We start from the raw sequence: 18,776 nt of genomic DNA, 5'->3' as shown, positions 1-18,776 counted from the left end.
GAGTTTCAACAAATTAGCATTTTCCAATTACGATATTAGCAGCAAACAACTGTTCTGCCTCAAATTTAGAGCAGAAAGCGTCAGTGCATTTCTAGTGCATGACCACTTACATTAATAAGAATGATTAAAAGTGACCTACAGAGGAGGGGAAAGATGTGAGCTATTTTGTTTCTTCTTAAGTAATGCAAAGAACCAAAAGTTTGCCGGTCCTACCATTTGCCAGTTTTATTTAATATTAGAAATGCAACTCTTGCATATGAAACCTATAATAATGAGAAATACAGTCAATCTACACCAACATATGAGACTGAAAGCTTAGTAAAGAAAGATGAAAGGGATTGTTATTCCAATTAAACTAGTTGTTTGCCAATTCTCGTATGGCTCTCAGCACCAGAAAATACTTTGTTTTTATTAAACAATTCCAGCCCTTAAACTAAGGGCAAGAAAGGTCCCAGAGGAAGCCTGCGACCTTAAACAACATTTCCAAACAAATCAAGGAAGCACAGACTTGACATTCTTTAGAATTTTAAGGTCAGATACAGTCAGAAAATAAAAAAGGTTTTCAAGCTACCTTTATATATCAGAAAAACGAAATCTCTTTTTGGATGTGTACATTTCTTTTGCAAATTACCTTCAACCAGTCCAGATATTCTACTGATGCAGTTTTTTGTTAATCAGATAATACTTAAGACTTATGCAGGACCCTTACTATAAAACTCACTTATGTAAGTGTTGAAAGCTTCTGTTACCAGAAAATGTTCTGGATGGTCCAAACTGACCTATTCTTCACCCATATCAAATGTAGTTTGCTTTTATCACACCATTGGATAAACAAAATCCAAGTCAAGTCATTAATCAGATGAAAAACTGAGGAAAATACTCAGGCAATAATGGTTGTGTTAAAGTAATGCTGTAGCCATGATGGTCCAGGAATTATGTGAGGGGCAAGGATTTTTTTGGGTAGTATCATTTACCGAACCAACTGTATGGTTGGGATAAAGTTAGACGTTTCTGAACGCAAAGCATTCTTCTTCAGGTCACCTAACTAAGGCCTTTTCTAACTAAAACCTGACTATGGCTTAAACTAAGATAGCTTTAAATTTAACACTGTTTTAGTAAAATTAGTACAATCTTTGTGCAGACATTTGTAGCATGCTTTATTTCAGTTTTGCTTAAACTGATCTGGAATAAGATTGTCCACAGAAAGATTTACAGTGTTTCTAGTGACAGAGTTTAAAATTCAATTAAACTTCTACCTAAATTAATTAAACCCTCTCAGGGATGTATTCAGTAGTCATGTTGGTCTGAGATAAAAAGAGATGCAAAACTCTAGAACTCTTGGTTCAGAGATGATACCGTTTATTAGGCCTGAGGAAGGATGCGTGTGCCCAAAAGTTTGCACAGAAAGATCATTTTGTTTGTGATTTCTTAGTTGGCCTAATAAAAGGCATCATCTCTGAACCAAGAGTTCTAGAGTTTTGCATTTCTTAAACTGTCTCATACAGACAGTTTTATACCAGCAGTCAGCAACATTTTCAGCTGGCAGGCCAGAATGATCCAAATAGGAGGGGGACAAGTGCTGATACCCAGATCCTGCCATCACTACCACCCTACCACCCAGTCACAAAATGTCACCAAGTCCTCTCTACAACCTCCTGGCTCTGGGCTGAATCCAATCTGCCCTGTGAAGTAGGATTGCTGACCCCTGCTTTAAAACATTTCCAGATAACATTTTAAATTCTTTACACTTCATCTACTGTACAATTTTTTTCTAGGAAAAGGAAAGCGACAAACTACATTTATAGGTATTATTTACGCTAGTTTGAAGAAACTAGTTTGGATATATTACTGGGGAAGAGTATAGAAGTACCACATGGGGAAAAAGTTAGGAAGCCCAAAGCAGTATTTGAGATGAAACTGGGAAGGGACATAAAAGGATATAAAAAGGGATTCTACAAGTATGTCAAAAGGAAAAGAAAGACTAAAGAAACCATAAGAATGCAAAAGGCAATCCAGTTGCAGATGATGTGGTATGTAGTAGATATGATATGCCTTGATTTCAGCAAAGTTTTTAACATTGTCTCTCATAGCATTTTTATTAGCAAGCTAAGGAAATACAGGCTAGATGAAAATATCATAAGGTGGGTAACATAACTTGTTCAATCATCATGCTCAATAAGTAGTCATCAATGGCTCAATCTCTAGTTGGGAGGAGGTATCAAGTGAGGTTCCCCAGAGATCTGTCCTGGGTCCAAACACAAAATGGGAAATGATTGATCAGCCTATGGTACTACAAAGAAGGACCTGGGGGTTACAGCAGACCATAAGCTGAATATGAACCAAGAGTATGCTCTTGTTGCAAAAAGGTAACTAAGTAGTGGGCTGTATTAACAAGAGATTCACTTGCAAATCAAGGAAAATGATAATGATAATTTTGCCCCACCCAAGTACTTTGTCTAGTTTGAGCCCTACACTTCAAGAAGGATGTAGACAAGTATTAGCGGTCTGGAAAGCATTATTCATGAGGAAAGGCTGGAAGAGCTAACGTTATTTAGTCTGGAGAAGCCACATAGGATAAGACTAGAAGCAATGGCTTCAAGCTGCATCAATGGGAAACTTTGGTTGAAAACTTGGAAGAACTTTTTAACTATTAAGAGTGGTTAGTGTTAGGCTACCAAGAAAACCTATGGAATCTCTATCCTTGGAATTTTCTTTTCCAAGAGCAGGTAAGACAGACACTTGGTCAGAATGGTTTAGTCAGGAATGATCTTGCCTTGAGCATGGGACTGGATTAGATGACCGCTGGAGGTCCCTTCCAGCTCTACCTTCTAATGATCCTATGAATCTAAATCTGGTAAAAGCACAGTAAACAAACAATCTTGCAACATACTGGAAGACAAGATCGTTACATTTTCCCTACCTCCATTACAAATTGACACAAGGATATATGCTAGATACTGCAAGGAAAGAAAAAAAATCAAGTTCCTCCAGAGACAGGCTTTTCATTCATATATTATTTGTCAACAAAGAAGCTACAACTTCGGTAAGAGCCACCATGAACCCAGACAAATCATAGTTGTACACTTTTAACAGAGTGTATTTTAAGGAATATTGCTTCAGCCAATGACTACCTGGGAGCTATAAATGTGCATATAGGCACAGTGGGAAAGAATAAATAATGGAATGGCAGCAAGTATACATACTAAACCTAATTGATTAAGGTAGAAGCACTGAAAAACATGAGCCCCTGTGCAGCAAACTCACAAACTAAGTGCACATTGCAAGCAATAACCTGGTTTTGTTCCAGGGCAGCACTGATGCCTTTGTAGACAAAATCTTAAATTTTGCTAAGAGTGTAGTTGTTTCTTATGTCCACTAACCCAAAATTAAGTATGGTAGTTACAGCTGACAGAAAATGAACTATTTAAAACAAAACTACAGTAAACAAAGATAAGATTGAAGTCACAGAGTCCTGCTTTGAGTCAAAGGATCATGGCTGTCCATTACTGACAAAAGACCAACCATGATTCAAATTTTTGACCAGAGGGCTTTTAAAATACAGGTCTTAAGAGATCTAAATTGCATACAACTTCTTTGGGACAGCTGCTACTGGAGCATCTTGGACTCTGGTAACATGTTAAATATCGAGTAGGTTATATCAGATAATTCTGCATTCCTTAAATAGCCCCAGGTTCCCGGCAAGAGTCTCATTTTCTCTCTCATCCTAGAAGATTTGCTACAACAGAAGGGTCAATAATCATTACGGATACGGGTAAAGAATTCCGAGGCATCCAAGTTATATTATAATACTTACGTTCAAAGTATGATTCTTGTCCAAGAGAATACACACCCACATTGTAAGGGATCAACATCAGCTGATCCATTTAGACAGGGAATTTTATGAACTATGATTATGTCATCTACTCAGTACTGCTTACCAAGGTTTGCTGCCTTAGCAACAAGCCCTGGCAAGTCCTGTTATTTGGTTAGTGTCAGTTATCGCCTATCTTCCTCTGCTGGCTGTGGAGGGTAATCCTGGCCATGACTTCAGAGAATGATCTTATTACTGCATTACTAAAGGTGTCAAGCAGATGGATGACTGGCTTGCAAAAGCTAGGAACAGTCCCTGAACTCTTGATGCGCGTGACATTTTTTTCTTAAATGGGATTCAGCAGAAAAATGCAGTGTTTACAGGAGCCTTAAGACTGTCTACAAAGAAATGTTTTACCATGTATATAAAGTAACCTGTCTTCAGTGAAGCACCTACTCCTATATCAGTGAGGGTTTTTTAGTTTACATTAAAACCAGTCCCAAGTGATATAATTAAACCAAAAGAAGGTGCTCTCATACTAGAATATGGGTATCTCTACAGACAATTTGCCTAAAATGTCTTTGAATGCACACCTTTAAAAGGGCTAGGATAGCCTTGCCATAAAGATACTGATCCATAAGAAACAGTTCAGTTTGGACTGCATACTCAGACATGAAAGCAGTGATTCTCAACCAGGGTATACTCTGGCATGCTCTGGGATCCTTTCAAGAGTGTTCTGGGGTACTAAGCAACATTAGCACTGTTGGGTGTACAAACATGATTCACAAAATAAAACCAGAGATTTAAAACATAGCGTTAAAAACATTCTGTCCTGTTGTGACATGAGTTCTTTGCAACAGAAAAACTGCTCTATTATTTTTCTGTAGTTAAAAATGAGTGAACTGTAAGAGATAACATTTTCCACGTGGGGTGTCAAGTCAAACAAGCGGTGCCTCAAATCTAAAAATGTTGAGAATCACTGATCTAGAGTATTACTTCTAGTTTACTCTGTTATTTTACAGCATTTTTACTTCTCTTGTTCATCACTTTCTCTCCTGCATACTAACTTACATTTTGCAAAGCAGGCTAATGGGATTACAGCCCAGTATGAGTTCAGTGCCTCTATACCAAGGTTACCCGGATTGACCTTGATATCTCTGGACTCACAGATAACTCAATCATGGAAGACAATCATCCTTAACTGCAAGGGATTGCTGATGAGGATGACGGCCAAAGAGTCTCAACCAGAGTGCCACATGGTGCCAAGCAATGTTAGCACTGTCAAATTAGCAAACAAAATTCACAAGATAAATCCGGAAATTTTAAACTGGAATCCATAGTGTTAAAAACATTTTGATTTGTGCCTGAGTTCTTTGCAACAAGAGAATTGCCCTGTAGTCAAACAAGTAAAAACCAACCAATCATTTTTCAAAGGATGTCCTGAGTCTACCAAGAGGTGCCTTGCATCTAAAAAGGTTGAGAATTGCTGCGCTATATACTCCGTACCATCTTTACATAAAGGTCCCTTCCAGCCTCTCTTCATGCCTGAGGTCATATTTTTAGGCTTTTTTATGCAAACCATAAATAAGAAGATATCTATCAAAGTACTCCACTGCTTTGAAATATATGTTTTGCCTATAAAAACTATGTGCTCCAGTCCTCAGGGTTCCCAGCCACCTTTCATTTTACATCTCTTCTTTGTAAACATTGTGCGCAGGGTTAAGGCATTCACTGTCAGAGGAAAGACAACCAAAAGTACTAGGCTGAGTGGTGCTGATTGCCATGAGAAAGAAACAAAGCAGCTGCCAAAAAACCAAAACCTTAGATAGAAGGCAGCACAATCTTAGGTAGAAAGCAGCAGCACAATTCCAAGAGGCTCAATTACATAAGCCTCAAGAAGTTACTTTTAACAAACTGATACTCTATTAAACGGGTGTGTTAATAAAACACCCATTCAGAGCCACAGAAAACTATCTATGAACTGTCAGTGTGGCTCTGCAGAGTGCTCTCCCTACTACAGCACTCTGCAGACACAGTGGACAGGAGAGAACTGACTGACACGGTGCTCCACTCCTCCCATACAGATGGAGGCACGAAGAGGACGGACAGCTGAGCACTGTGGGATGCTGGAGGACTCAGGGGAGTGGGAATTTAAAATAAAAAACACTGGAAGTGAGGAAATTTATACTCAAGACTCTACCAATGCCCTTAATTCTCCCATATAACCCTAACTTTGCAGAGAGTATGGCTGCACTAAAACTTAAGTCAGATAACTTCATAAATGAAATCTGCACAACAGAAGGGTTATACCAAAGTTATACCCAAGAGGTATAGCCAAGTTATACTAAGTACAGCATGCCATTTTATACTAGACATTCCTACTCCAGTTATTTTCCTTATTTAGTGCCCCATTCCAGTTTATTTTCATTCCTTGTTACAGTTATCTCACATAATCAAACAGGGAATTAACATGTTTACACCAATGTAAACAGCCTGTACCACAGTCTTAAAAAAAGGGAGACACGTGATGGATAGGCTTTATATCAAAGTAACTATGCTGAATTCATGTGAATAACCCACGGAAAAAAAACTGTATGGGGTAAGTATCATGTGTTCATAGCTATCTTATAATATTCTATGTTTTGGGGCAGAAGCTAAGGCATCTACTGTGAGTAGCTTCTCCTCTCTCCATTCCAGATCCTGGTATAGTTTCTACCAGTGTTCACAACTAATAGCAAATTACCCTGACATAAATGTTTCCAGGCCCCCCCATCTTCCCTTCTTTGGTAAGACCAACAAACGTGTCAGCTTTCTTGCTGTCTTTTGTTATCTGAACACTTATGCAAAAGAAACAGGATGCAAACCAAACCCGCTGTTAACACCATCCTGCAATAGATCCTAACCAGGTAAAATTGGTAGCTGTGTGTCATTTAGATTTTTTTTAAAATGCATCATGGCAAAAAGACTGATGTTACCAGTAAAATACCAAAAATGATCTCCCAGAACTGGATGTTTTACAGTAGGTTTCATGTTGTAAATTGATTCATTAAACTCCCAGGCTAGTTTAATTTTAAATTATTCCAGTAATAAGTAATCCAAGACAGGTTATTTTGTAAATGGTTTTGTTTTTCTTTTTTTTTTAATTAAGGTATTCAGTGTAAATAGCCTTCTTTTTGAAAGAATATTATGTAAAGTCACCAAAAAAGTTTCTAAATCTAGTGTTCTGTGTTATCCTTAAATTCAGATTCAGAATATTTTTTTAAAATCCTGGCAAACAATTACTCTCCCTTTGACTTGTGTTGTAAAAGAGAATTAGAAATCAACTCACTTTTCTTTTTTCTCCTGTTTGTGGGCCTTCCTTGTAAGCTGAGCAGCCTTTCTGCTATAAGGATGGATGACTTTTTTCTCTTGCCCTCCACCTTTGCCCTTTGGTGCTTTCGGCTGAAACAACGAAACAGCATAAGGAATAAGCTACTGTAGCCAGAATAAAGAGAAACAGCTTAAGGGAAACCAGTAGAATGTTATCAAAGAGATTCACTAAGGACAGACAGGTCCTCCATTAATACTTTCAAGGGTCCATAATTCATAAAAACAGATTCACTGGACTCATATAAAGTTTTATGATCCTTAGTAATACAAAGAGTGACACGAACATAAAAGTAGATTCATGAGTTCAGATTCAAACATTGCACACAAAACAAAACAGAACAGATTAATTCTGCAGGCTGAAGAAAAACATGCAACCATCATCATAAACCAACTTAGAAAGAAAAAAAAAAGGTCATTGTTTGTTATAGGCTACATTTTATAAAGAAAACATAATTATCTTCTCACAGGGATCCATGACGGCAAAATTAACCCAACTTATGCAATTCTCATAGCTTTCATAAGGGTATACAAATACACCATTATTATTGGAAAATTAATAGTGTAGAAAAATCAGCTTAATCAACAGAAAGAACCCTTCCAATTCTGTTACAGATAGCTATGAAAGTTATTAACATTGCCAACTAAATATTTTACTGCTTTTTTTTTTGCACAGAAGCTCCTTTGTCATTTCCTTGTTTGATCTCTTATAAATACTGTATTTATCTGAATCCAAGACAACTTTGAATTTAAGACCTCTCCTTCCCCCCTCCCCCCCCAATTTAATATATTTGTTATAAATTTCCATGCATTGGATCTATTAGTGGAAGGTAGTCTTAAATTTGTCCCCCCACAACTATTGCTTCCCTGCCCCGTGCCCCTCCCTACCACCGCTCTGCCTTTCCAGAGCATGACCCCAGCTCAGCCCCCACCCAGGCTGGTCTCTGCCTACCCCAACCCCTGCTCCCTCCTGCAGCTTGCTTCTCTACTCCCTGCCCCAATGCTTGTGCCTTCTCCCTGCCCCATCACCAGCTGCAGCCTGACCAGGGAGAAGCAACATTGGCAGGGACCAGAGCTAGAGGAGAATGTAACGGGGGAAGGGGTAGAGGGCAGACACATAAGCGTAGGGGGGCAAGGGATGAGGGTGCAAGCTGCAGATCCCCATCCCCCCACCATCAGTTTTCCCCTCAGCCACGTGCCCCCTCTCCTGCCAAACAAGCTATTCCAGCCCAGGGCATATATAATTTCAGCCCCAGGGCCTGGGACCAAAATTGGAGCTAAGCTAGCACCTGCCCCAGGCTGATACTCAGATCCAAGACAAGTCCACCTGCATGAGAGAGAGTTGGTTGGTGCCAGGCCACCAGGACCCAATCCCAGTGCACAGGGGCACAGAGGGGATGGTGCTGGGCCCCAAGGCCTGGTCTGGCCTGCAAATAAGTTTCGCACCACTCATCCCGCCCACAGGGCCAAAAGGTAGAGCACCACTTTCTACAGACGCATCAGTTCTTATTGCAAAAAACTGAAGACAACCGTTTTCATGATCCCAACTGGAAGGAGTAAAATGCATCATGAAACACAGATCTTACCAATTTTAGAACATTAACCAGCATAGCCCATTCCGGGCCAGCGTATGTAGTAAACAGCACATTTAAACCGCAACCACACAGATTTAGATCAGCTCTGGGGAAAGACTTCCTTACAGGCAGAATAGGAGAGAGTGGAATAACCCACCAAGGGAAGCTGTAGCCTCTCCTTCACTGGAGGTTTCCAGAAGGCTGGAGAAACACTTTTCAGGGATGATTTAGGCCCAGCACCCCCCCGAGTCACGCAGGGGGTTGGACTCAGTGACACACAAGGCCCTTTCCAACCCCATGACTGCAGCAGGCAGGAGGCCGGGTAGCTAGATATGCGCTTGAAGGATTAAGGAAATCAGAGGTGCATCAGCTTCCACAAGCAGCGGCTTCCTCCACCAGATGAAGCCCCTGCCACATCAGGTTAAGAAAACTGCTGCCCAGGCCTGCTGACACGCTGCAACTCAACTGGTCGTTAACAGGGGTCCTCAAATCTGTTGGGCTCCAAGCCTCTTGGGAAACGCACACCAGGAGCTAAGCCCACAACACACCATCCTTGCCTGGCAGAGGAACAGGGAAGACAGGCGACATATTGTGTCGTTTCAGGTTCCAGCCTGAAATAGGGGTCTGGTGCCCGCCCTGCGGTGCCCAGGAGCTGCGGGACCCAGGGCTCTGCAGGGGGCAGATCTGCCCGGACCCTCAGCACTGGCCCCCCGTACGTCACAGCTCCAACCCCACGCGGCGGCGACATGTCGGTGACGTGAAGCGCGCCAGGGGGCGAAGCCAACACAGGGACTCCCCCGTGTGTCCCCACAGGCAGCCCCGGGGTAGTCCCCCACCCTGCAACCTACTCCCCACCCCAGGGCTCCTCTCGCGCCTCGCTACAGCCGGAACCGAAAGGTCCGTGGTACCCCCCGCCGCGCTCCAGGCACCCACCATGGCGAGCCCACCGGCGGGGAAAATAAAACCGGGTAAGGGCAGCACGTGCGCCAGCTCCACAGCACCGGAAGTGGACGTCAGTCCGCTCCTCCAACCCGTCCGGCCCCACTCTACGGGCCCCAGCATTCTGTTCCGGCCTTTGCCTGCCGCGCCTGCGTACACGAGGCGGCGGGAACGGGGATAGTCCTCAGCCGGCCGGTGCTGCAGAGCCGGGCTGAGTGGGGCAAGGCGGGGGCGGCGCCTCGGCACTGCTGCTGCGCCCCCGGGTCGGGGGCTGGGAGGGACCTGGGATAGGGCTCAAGGTAGGAGCCTCCGGCGCTAAATCAGCGCAGCGCGCGGGGCTGGGCAGCCTGGGATACAGCTCCAGCTCGTAGTCCTGCCGTGCTCGACAGGGGCATTTCTACATGTGATGGACCTCTACTCCGATGTGCGCTAACTAGCATGTCTGGGAACAGACTGCGTTTTAATTTGTATATTTATCAAAATAAAGGCCTTTTCTGTGCTATGCAGAATTGTGAACCAGGGTACCGTGATGCTTGAGCGCTTACTTTCGGAGACTTTGCACAACCTTTATTGTGCGACTACTCCCGGAGCACTGTGATGGGAAATTAAAGAGAAATAGGTTCAAGCCTATGCTGAGATGCATGGGGGAGGAAAAGGAGAGCAAAAACCTGGCAGCCTTGCTTCCTGGATGAGAACCCTAACCGTTAGCCTTTGAACTTAAAAAAAATGAGGATGCTGCCTTCCTCCTGGTCTGACGTCAAACACTTGTCTGGCCGCTGTTTTGTGACGGACACTTGCCCAAGGCAGTTCTTGGGCAGATCAGAGCCCATTACACATGCTCAATAACTGTGTGGGTGCTTACGTGTCCACGCAACACATGGAGTAGGATCTCAAATTGTGCTGGGGTATGTATGTAGCAAGGAAACTGCCATTTGGGTATATAAAGTGAAATAGGATTTGGCCCCTAGTGTCCTATTTGGCTTTATTAATGACTTGATATAACTTAAGCCAGTTCTTTAAAATTTTCTCTGCTTTAGTTAACTATTTGTAACATGGCAATATTAATACCCATTTGCATTAAGTGCTTTGAAATACATAGTTTGAAAACCAGGGTTGGGCACAATGCAGCCTGCCAAGCCATTCTATCCAGCCTGCAGGGCCCCTAAAAAAATTTAGAAAATTAATATTTTTCTGCCCCTGGCCGCCTGTCATGCGGTCCTCAATGGCTTGCCAAAACTCAGTAAGAGGCCCTTCACCCAAAATACTTGTCCGCCCCGTGCTAAACATTACCAGTATTTAAACCCCTCCTCCCAAACATCATCTGTCAACTTTTTTGTAAGTTACCTAGATCAGGGGTGGGTAACCTGCACCATGTGTGCCATAAATGGCACAGGCAGCCTCTCTGTGTGGCACCCAGCAGATCCTGGAATGGGACAGGCAGCACAGCAGCAGACAGGGCAGAGAGCAGAGCAGAAAAGGGATAGGGGTGGGAACACAGAGTAGCTCATTAAGCCCCCTTGAAATCAAAGGAGCTATGCTAATTTATAACACCAGCTATGTACATCCATAGTATGTATTATAATTTGTAGATTTAAAAAGTTATACAAAACATAGGTCATTTTATTGTTTCAATATGTAGTGATTATGGTGCGGAATGGTGGATTTAATTACACTTATTTACCATTTGTAATAAGTTAAAAGTAATAAAGGTTTTGTGGAAGGATAATACCATAACTATTTACATGCACCCCGAATGACTAGATAAGAGTTACTGACTTGTATGATTACTTATGACAGGTGAAGAAAATGCTACTTTGCAATCATACTGACAAATGTGTTGAAAGTTACTGTTTTCATCTCTCAGAGAATATGGATCAAACAAGGATAATATTACTGATTTAGACAATTTGCGTTTTAGCATATATCAGCAGAAATATTAAAAACACTGATATCACCTGCAGAATGTCAGTGAACAAGCTGTTTGATTAAGTCTGAGTAAAAGTGACTTCTTTTGACCAGCAGAAGCAGAATCATTGTCAGATATCCTCAGAAGATAGCTGCAAAAACTACTCAGGAGATTTTGTAGTAGGGTGAAAGTGTTGTAGCCATGACAGTCCAAGAAATATTTGGAGCAAGGGTTTTTTCTGATATATTTTACTGGATCAACTGTATGGTTGGGAGGGATGTTAGACAAGAAAGAAAAATCAAAGTTAAATGCCACAGAAAACAAGATAAAAAGACTCAGGTACTTAACTTAGTATCTGCTTCTTTCCCATTAGGTCTGGAAAGAAGCAGATACTAAGTTAAGTACCTGAAAGTTTCATAGTTATAGATTTTGTGCCCCTTTGCTTGTCTAACATCTCCCGCAGCGATACAGTTGGTCCAGGAAAAGATATCACCAAAAAAAACCTTGCTTTGCACAAAAGATAATAGGTCAACTAAATAGCCTAAGAAACATCATAAAAATAAGATAGTTCAACTCAAAATAATCTTAGTACTAATATACATCTGTAAAAGCTGAAGTCTACAGAAAGCCTTAGGCCAAAAACTAGGTACCCTAAAAATTGACTGTTCAATGAGAAGATTTCATCACTGCCTGAAAAAACTCACCAGCCAGCAGTTTGTCTCCAGCAGAATCAAACGTAAACACTGGAAACAGAGATATAGCAATGCAGCTGGGCACCCAGCTTTTACACATATGGACAGCAGCTGGGACTTCTGGTTGCTGCCACAGCTAGTAAAGTGGTGCAGCAGCAGCCAGTTTTTTTCCTGCCCCCACAACCCCCATCAAGTCAGTGCCCGCAGCACCCTCCCCACTTGCTCCACTTTAGTTACACTGTTGGCTGCTCTAACAGGGAGCTTAATACTCCTATTACTTTAAGAGGAAAAAGGCAGGGAGGGCTCAATCAGTAATCAGGGAAGGCACCTGACCAGAAAGGGATCTCATTTAGGGTGTGTATAAGCCCAGGTCCTGTGCTAGGTAGGCAGTCTGGCTCTGGGGGTGGATGTAAGAGGAGTTCCTGAACAAGTAGACTAAAAGACTCCTGATAGACACCAAAAAAGCATGTAGGTAACATCCTTAGGGCTGAGATAACACCAGCAGTTTAGGGTGGAACTAAGGGCAGGTGGAAGTCCCAGCAATTGGTAGTTAGGGAGGACTATGGGGAGGAGACGGTCTCAACAGGCTGGGAGTAAGGCCAGAGCCTGTGAGCAAGGTAGAGAGGGGGTGGAGACCTTGGAGTTCAGAGACAGCCCAAGATGAATTGGGCGAGGGAGCCCAGGGGGAGGCTGAGAGAGTGATGTGGATTGGGGCTGAGGTCACATTAGCTTGATTTAGACTATGACTGAGGGCTCATGGAACTGACCAAATATAATTGATTGACTGGTATATCTGTGAGGCTTAGGCATGGCTTGAAGGGGAAATGAGGAGGCCACAAAATTGCCCTTAAGATGGTGAGCAGGTAGACCATGGCTTGTGAGCATTTGAGATTTTGCTGAAGAGCCACTAGAGGGCATCATGGCCACCCCTTGTGAAACAATGCATCTATTTAAATACAAAAATATTCTGACCATTTATTTCTCACTTTATTCATTTTTCAATAAATTATTTTTACCTTATTAAGGAACTAAGTTGCATTTCAATTTCATTTAAGGACAAATTATGTAGACCCATTTATACTATAAACAAGCATGTTTTGAGAGTACCTGTTACCACAGACCTGCCTCCGCCCCCAAGTCAATTAAACACAGTTGTCATTTTGTAATGTAGACTAAACCTAACCAGGACTGATTCTTAACTATCACACCATTTTTCTCTGGCAGAGGAGTTCTACAAGTATATCAGTGTAGCAGAGTGGGAAATTAGTTCCATCTGTGTTTAATTGTGTCCTAAATTGTGCTGCAACTCTGGACAGAACAAACACAAGCACATATCAAGGATATCATTTTAATATAGCAGGATGCCATGCTAGAGAAGTGTGGTTTAACCATATTGAGATACAGTGGTGTTGTAAGCCAATATAGCCCAAAGGAAATCACAAACCCTATACAAACAATCATACTGGGAGAAATGAACAGAATGAACATTTATGATGGTAGAAAAGGATTTTCCATTTATATCCATTTTACAAGAGATAACATCAAACTCACAACCTTCGTTTCTGTTTTAACTGTTCTCCTACCTACCACCCTTCATTATATAAAAACTAGACCCAAGAAACCCCTCGTCTACTGAATCATTTAGCAGCCTTTTAGAATTTCTCTAGTCATTAAGAGGATTCTTTTGCTTTTCAGCACTTAACCCACCTTCAGGAAATGCAAGAAATGCACATCATGTCACGCATCAGAGACTAAAGCCTAATATGCTGTCATCTCTGCTCTTTAGGGAAAAGAATCTGCTACAGTAATGGGATTTGTAATCTCTTAGGCTGTTCAAAAACTAAGTAAATAACCAGTGATTTTGCAGTAAATGTTGGAGCAAAGATGTTCTTGTGATGGTCAAGCTTAGGAGAGCTTGAAGGAAAAAAGAAATGGTTATGTAACAAATAAAATGAAGGACTATGTGTTATGGATTATGTCAGCACCATCAGGATTTTTAAGATTGTTTAAAGAGAGTTGCTTAATTTCTTTTTATACATGCATAATTTGTCATATCCATGTAAGAGGAAATTGGTTACAAACCCCAACTAAGTCCTAAAATCTTGTGTACCTAAAACTTCAGTGATCTTCATAGCGATGTAGACTGAGATGAAGCTGTATTTGAATAAAGGATATGTTCTTTCAGTTCAGTACGGATACAGAACACAAATTTCCCTTCCCCATGGATTAGTAGCTCTTACAAATTCTTTCTGAATGTAGGCCCTCATCACCACAGTGCCTAATAAAGACTTAGTATGACTGATAGGAACAAATACAAACATATATTTAAGGCCCTTTCTTTAATGGCTGCCTGCATGTGGTACAATTTATACCCAAGAACAGAGAATGCACAATTCCATTCTGTTCTGGTAGTATTTTATACCCATCTTGTAAACTTGTAAATAGCTGTGCCAGGAGACAGGAAGAAAGAAATCATGATGATTTTTTAAATTAAGATTCAAATCAAACAGTAAACAAAACAGTCCAGACTGTCTTATCTATCTCTCTTCACATACAGTATAACAGAATTGTCTGTTGAAATGCAGTTTAAGTTTTGGTACAGGGGGTATGCCTATACTAGTTTTATCTTTCATCCTTATTGAATTCATATTTCTCTGTTTCAGACACTGTCTTGATATCCAAGGACCACTTGAGGACTGAAAACATAGGAGCCACTTCCAATTCCTTTTCAAGATCAAATATGGATAAAAATTCACTTTGCAATACCGTAGGTCTTCAGACCCCTTACATTTCTCTCTAAGACATCATATTCTGTAGATACAAAATCATAGTAATTTCCCTATCATCTCAAGCACACTTGCCAAAAAACACACAGTAGGATAGGGGGAGTGATAGCTATTATATTACAGTACTTTCCTCCTTTGAATAGTTCAGTAGGCACTCCAACCTAGCAACATTTTAGTGCATTTTCTGATTAGCAGACCATCTAATCCACATAGGCTCATAGGCCCAAGTGTTACTGCATAATGTGCCACTGCTAGGGATTTGCCACTCTTCAAGTTGAGAACAACTGGAAGCAGTTCTGTTCATAATTGATCATTGAGAACAGGTCCATGCATCAGAAACCTTGATGCACCTGAAAAGGGAGGTTTCTTTTCAGTAGATCAAGTCAGTTATTACTGTTACCCATTGATTTATATTGCAGTAGTTGTTAAAGGCTCCAGTCAAAATGAAGCCTCTAATATGCTAGATACTCTCTAAATATCTAGAAAGACATAGTCTATGTCCCAAAAAAGGAATTTTACTCTACATGGCTTTTAATCTCCCTTTCTATACAGCTTCTAATGCAAAGAACCCTCAGATCAGAATGATGATCTGGAAATCGCATCATATAATCCATTCATGAACAGATAAACTCCATCTTAAAAACAGATCTTTGTTTGCTTTTTTGTTCCTTCCCTGCTATTTACTCTATGATGTAATTACAGATGCTGATTATATTTCCTCTCAGCCTTGGTTTTGCCAGACCAAACATGCTGAGCTCTTCCAGTCTGCTCCTGCATGATAGAAGATGATAGAGAGTAGACACATAACAGGGTATTTCGGTGCCCTGAGCAATGGTGGCACACAGGGCACTGGGTAGCGGCTGGCAACGGTAGAACAGCTGGCTGGCAGTGGTGGCAGCTATTATTTTTCTATGCCCCATCCCCCAAATCAGCATCTAAGGCTGCTGCCCTGCTTACTCCACTCTAGTCGAGCTACCAAGAGCCTTCCTCAGAACACTATATGGGGAAAAAGAATTACTCAAAAATCCCCATAAGTACTGTTTCAAAGGTGCTGGGTGCCTGTATATATTCAGGGAGGCTGCTTCGGTGTACTGCCATTACAGCACATCAGAGCAGACTTGATTAATTGAGTCTGCTGGAGTGTGCTAATTAGTGTGCCTCCAGCAGCTTCCACATCTCAGCATCCTCATGCTTCAAAATAGTGACAGGGGTGCTTTAATTAAAGCTTGTTCAATGAGCTTTAATTAATGCCCCTCCACCACCATTTTGAAGCACAGGGATGCTGATAAACAAGACATTGCAGGTTCTTTAATTAGTGTGGCTATCGGACAGCTCTCCCCCTACCTACCCCAGGGCATCTGGTGACTTGCAGGATGCATCTTCACCTGAAAAAGTTCTGTGGTTTGCAGGAGGTATCGCCACCTTTAGCTGTTCTTGAGAACAATGTGGCACCCCACACCTGATATGGTCCAACAGAAATAGTTCTAACTTCCTTCCCATTTGTAAGTGAGGCTGAGGAGAAATGTTTACATTCCTTTGTGCATGTCTTCTGCACTCATTATTTGGTCAGAACTTACCCACATAATTTCCCATGTATCAAGCAATTGTTAGGATGATGCACTCCAATACCGGTAGTATTAAAACTTGTTTGCTCCCTCTTTCTCACTATAAATCCAAGTCAGCACAAAGACCCAGATTCTCCTCTACCTTACATTATTTTTGTAGCATACAATACATTGTCTTCATGCTATTACTCCTAATTTACACAAGTGTATCAAGCCCAAAATACAAAGGCCCTAGTCCTGCAAAAACTGAAGTCAGTAGGACACTGAAAACTGACTTAAGTGTATGACTTAGACTACATTCCTTTTTATTGTCTGAATGACTGTTTGAAAATAGAAGAAATAGACAGGTACATATGGATTTATTCTGATGCTTTGGGAACATATGGTTTATAGAGGACCTTTTGCAAGCACCCAAGAATTCTTCAGAGAAGCTACTTAAGCCCTGATTGTGTTCCAAACCAAGACCACCAGCTAACAGAATCATTAAAGCAGCATCTAGTAAGCATATTAAGAAAAGGAAACCAGACTTGGTCAGTATGAAACTGATGCGAATAAGTCTGCCTGAACCATAAAACAAGTAAAAGGTGAGAGAGGTAGGCTGACTGATCCGAGAGGAGAACATGCATACAAAGATGGTACAATAACAATAGCATAAGCAATGACATTGATTACAGGAGAAAGCTATTAGTGTAGTGTTTGACTTTGTTCCGTGGAACAAATACAGCCATTTTGCTGTTTGTTTGTTTTTCTGAAAAAAAAATACAAATGACAATCTTTTAAGTATCCAACTACTAATAGAAAAGGATTGGATCACTGTGTGAAGCTGATAGCTCTAATGTAAGCAGTGAAGCTATGGGAAGACACCTTACATTTAGGTTCTCTTCCTCAATTTTTAAATGCCGTATATAACCAAGCAACATCAAGCAAGAAAATTACTCTGTAGGGAGATGGCTAGGGGTCACTTTCAGAAGACTTTGTTTTAAATCTGCTGTCTGCCAGATTCACTTGTATGAGATGCAACTGATTACCCCACTGCAAGGCAGTTTGGGAAGCAGCATAAGTGGGAGTGAGCAAAGAAGGCATAAGCCCCAGGTGCCAAGTTAGAGGGGGCTCAAGAATGGTGGCTGCCACCTCTGCCAGTCCAGCTGTCACCTGGCCCCGGTCACCACCATTGCCTCAGTGGCTGCTGTTACCCAGAACACAGGAATTACTGTTACACCTCTGAGTCTGGGATTCTTGGGAAGGCACATTAGTTAGATGATTCTTGTAAAACTGCTATCAACAACATGGTTAACAGAGCTGCCATTTACATAGTCAAATACATCCTTAGGTTCCACTGTTGGCCTGTTAAGATAGAAGGAGCAGTTCACACTCTCTAACAGCTATTTTCAGGCTGTCTGTCAGCCAAGGACAACATTATATCAATTTACAGTTGGTTCAGATTTTTGTTCATCCACTGCAATGAGAACAGGACCAGAAATATATTAGTGGGTTTTAGATGACTGATTAAGCTTTGGATTATACTTCTGCATGAAGAATGAATTGTGCATCAAATTCTGCAGCTATAAATAGATCTATGAAAATAAAGGGATTTGGTAGTTTCACTGGGGCTTTAATTTTATTCAGTGTTGTTTCTGCTTCATCTGTAAGTCAGTCATTCAAGCTGAAAGTATAAATTTGTTCTTTGTGTATGTTCAAGAAAATTCCTTGTGAGAAGTACCTATTTAGTATTGTCTATTATCTATCATGTTTGATTTCATTCACTGAGCAAAATAAATGTTTTAGAAACACAGTTGCCCTCATTTTTTAAAAAAATAGGAAAGTATCTCACCTTGCTCTCCTCAATTTTTGTTCATCATACATTTTATCCCATGGTGAGAACAAGTTCATTGCCAGCTTGCTATACTGCCTGATCTGCATTTGTTACTATCAATCCACCTTCATACAATTATTTCTTGCAAATATGATGCATTTCGAGCATTCAGACCTCTGAGTGGCAGTGTGGTGCTGTGGACTAACTCCCTAGAGACAAGATGCTTATTCCTACTCGCAGATTTGATAGCTTGCAATCTGGATCTGAATTTTTTCCTTTTCAAAAGTTCATTTTGTTCAGATTCATACCATTCTAGAATTGCTT

General features: G+C 41.2%; 1 protein-coding gene across 1 annotated transcript in view; it reads right to left on the bottom strand.

The window, feature by feature from the left end:
- Positions 1–9,810, bottom strand: part of TMA16 (translation machinery associated 16 homolog) — a 54,316-nt gene extending 44,506 nt beyond the window's left edge. Inside the window, exons 1-2 of the mRNA XM_019534569.1 lie at positions 9,685–9,810; positions 7,140–7,252 (exon numbers count right to left, since the gene is read on the bottom strand). Of these exons, the coding sequence (XP_019390114.1) occupies positions 7,140–7,252; positions 9,685–9,687 (116 nt within the window). The 5' untranslated portion in view covers positions 9,688–9,810. The remainder of the gene's footprint in view (positions 1–7,139; positions 7,253–9,684) is intronic.
- Between the last annotated feature and the right edge of the window lie 8,966 nt (positions 9,811–18,776).

The sequence above is a fragment of the Crocodylus porosus genome, unplaced genomic scaffold (genome assembly GCF_001723895.1).
Source record: "Crocodylus porosus isolate Cpor-Errol unplaced genomic scaffold, CroPor_comp1, whole genome shotgun sequence".
Taxonomy (NCBI): domain Eukaryota; kingdom Metazoa; phylum Chordata; order Crocodylia; family Crocodylidae; genus Crocodylus; species Crocodylus porosus.
The sequence above is the reverse complement of the archived record's forward strand: the minus strand, read 5'-3'. Positions and strand labels throughout refer to the sequence as shown.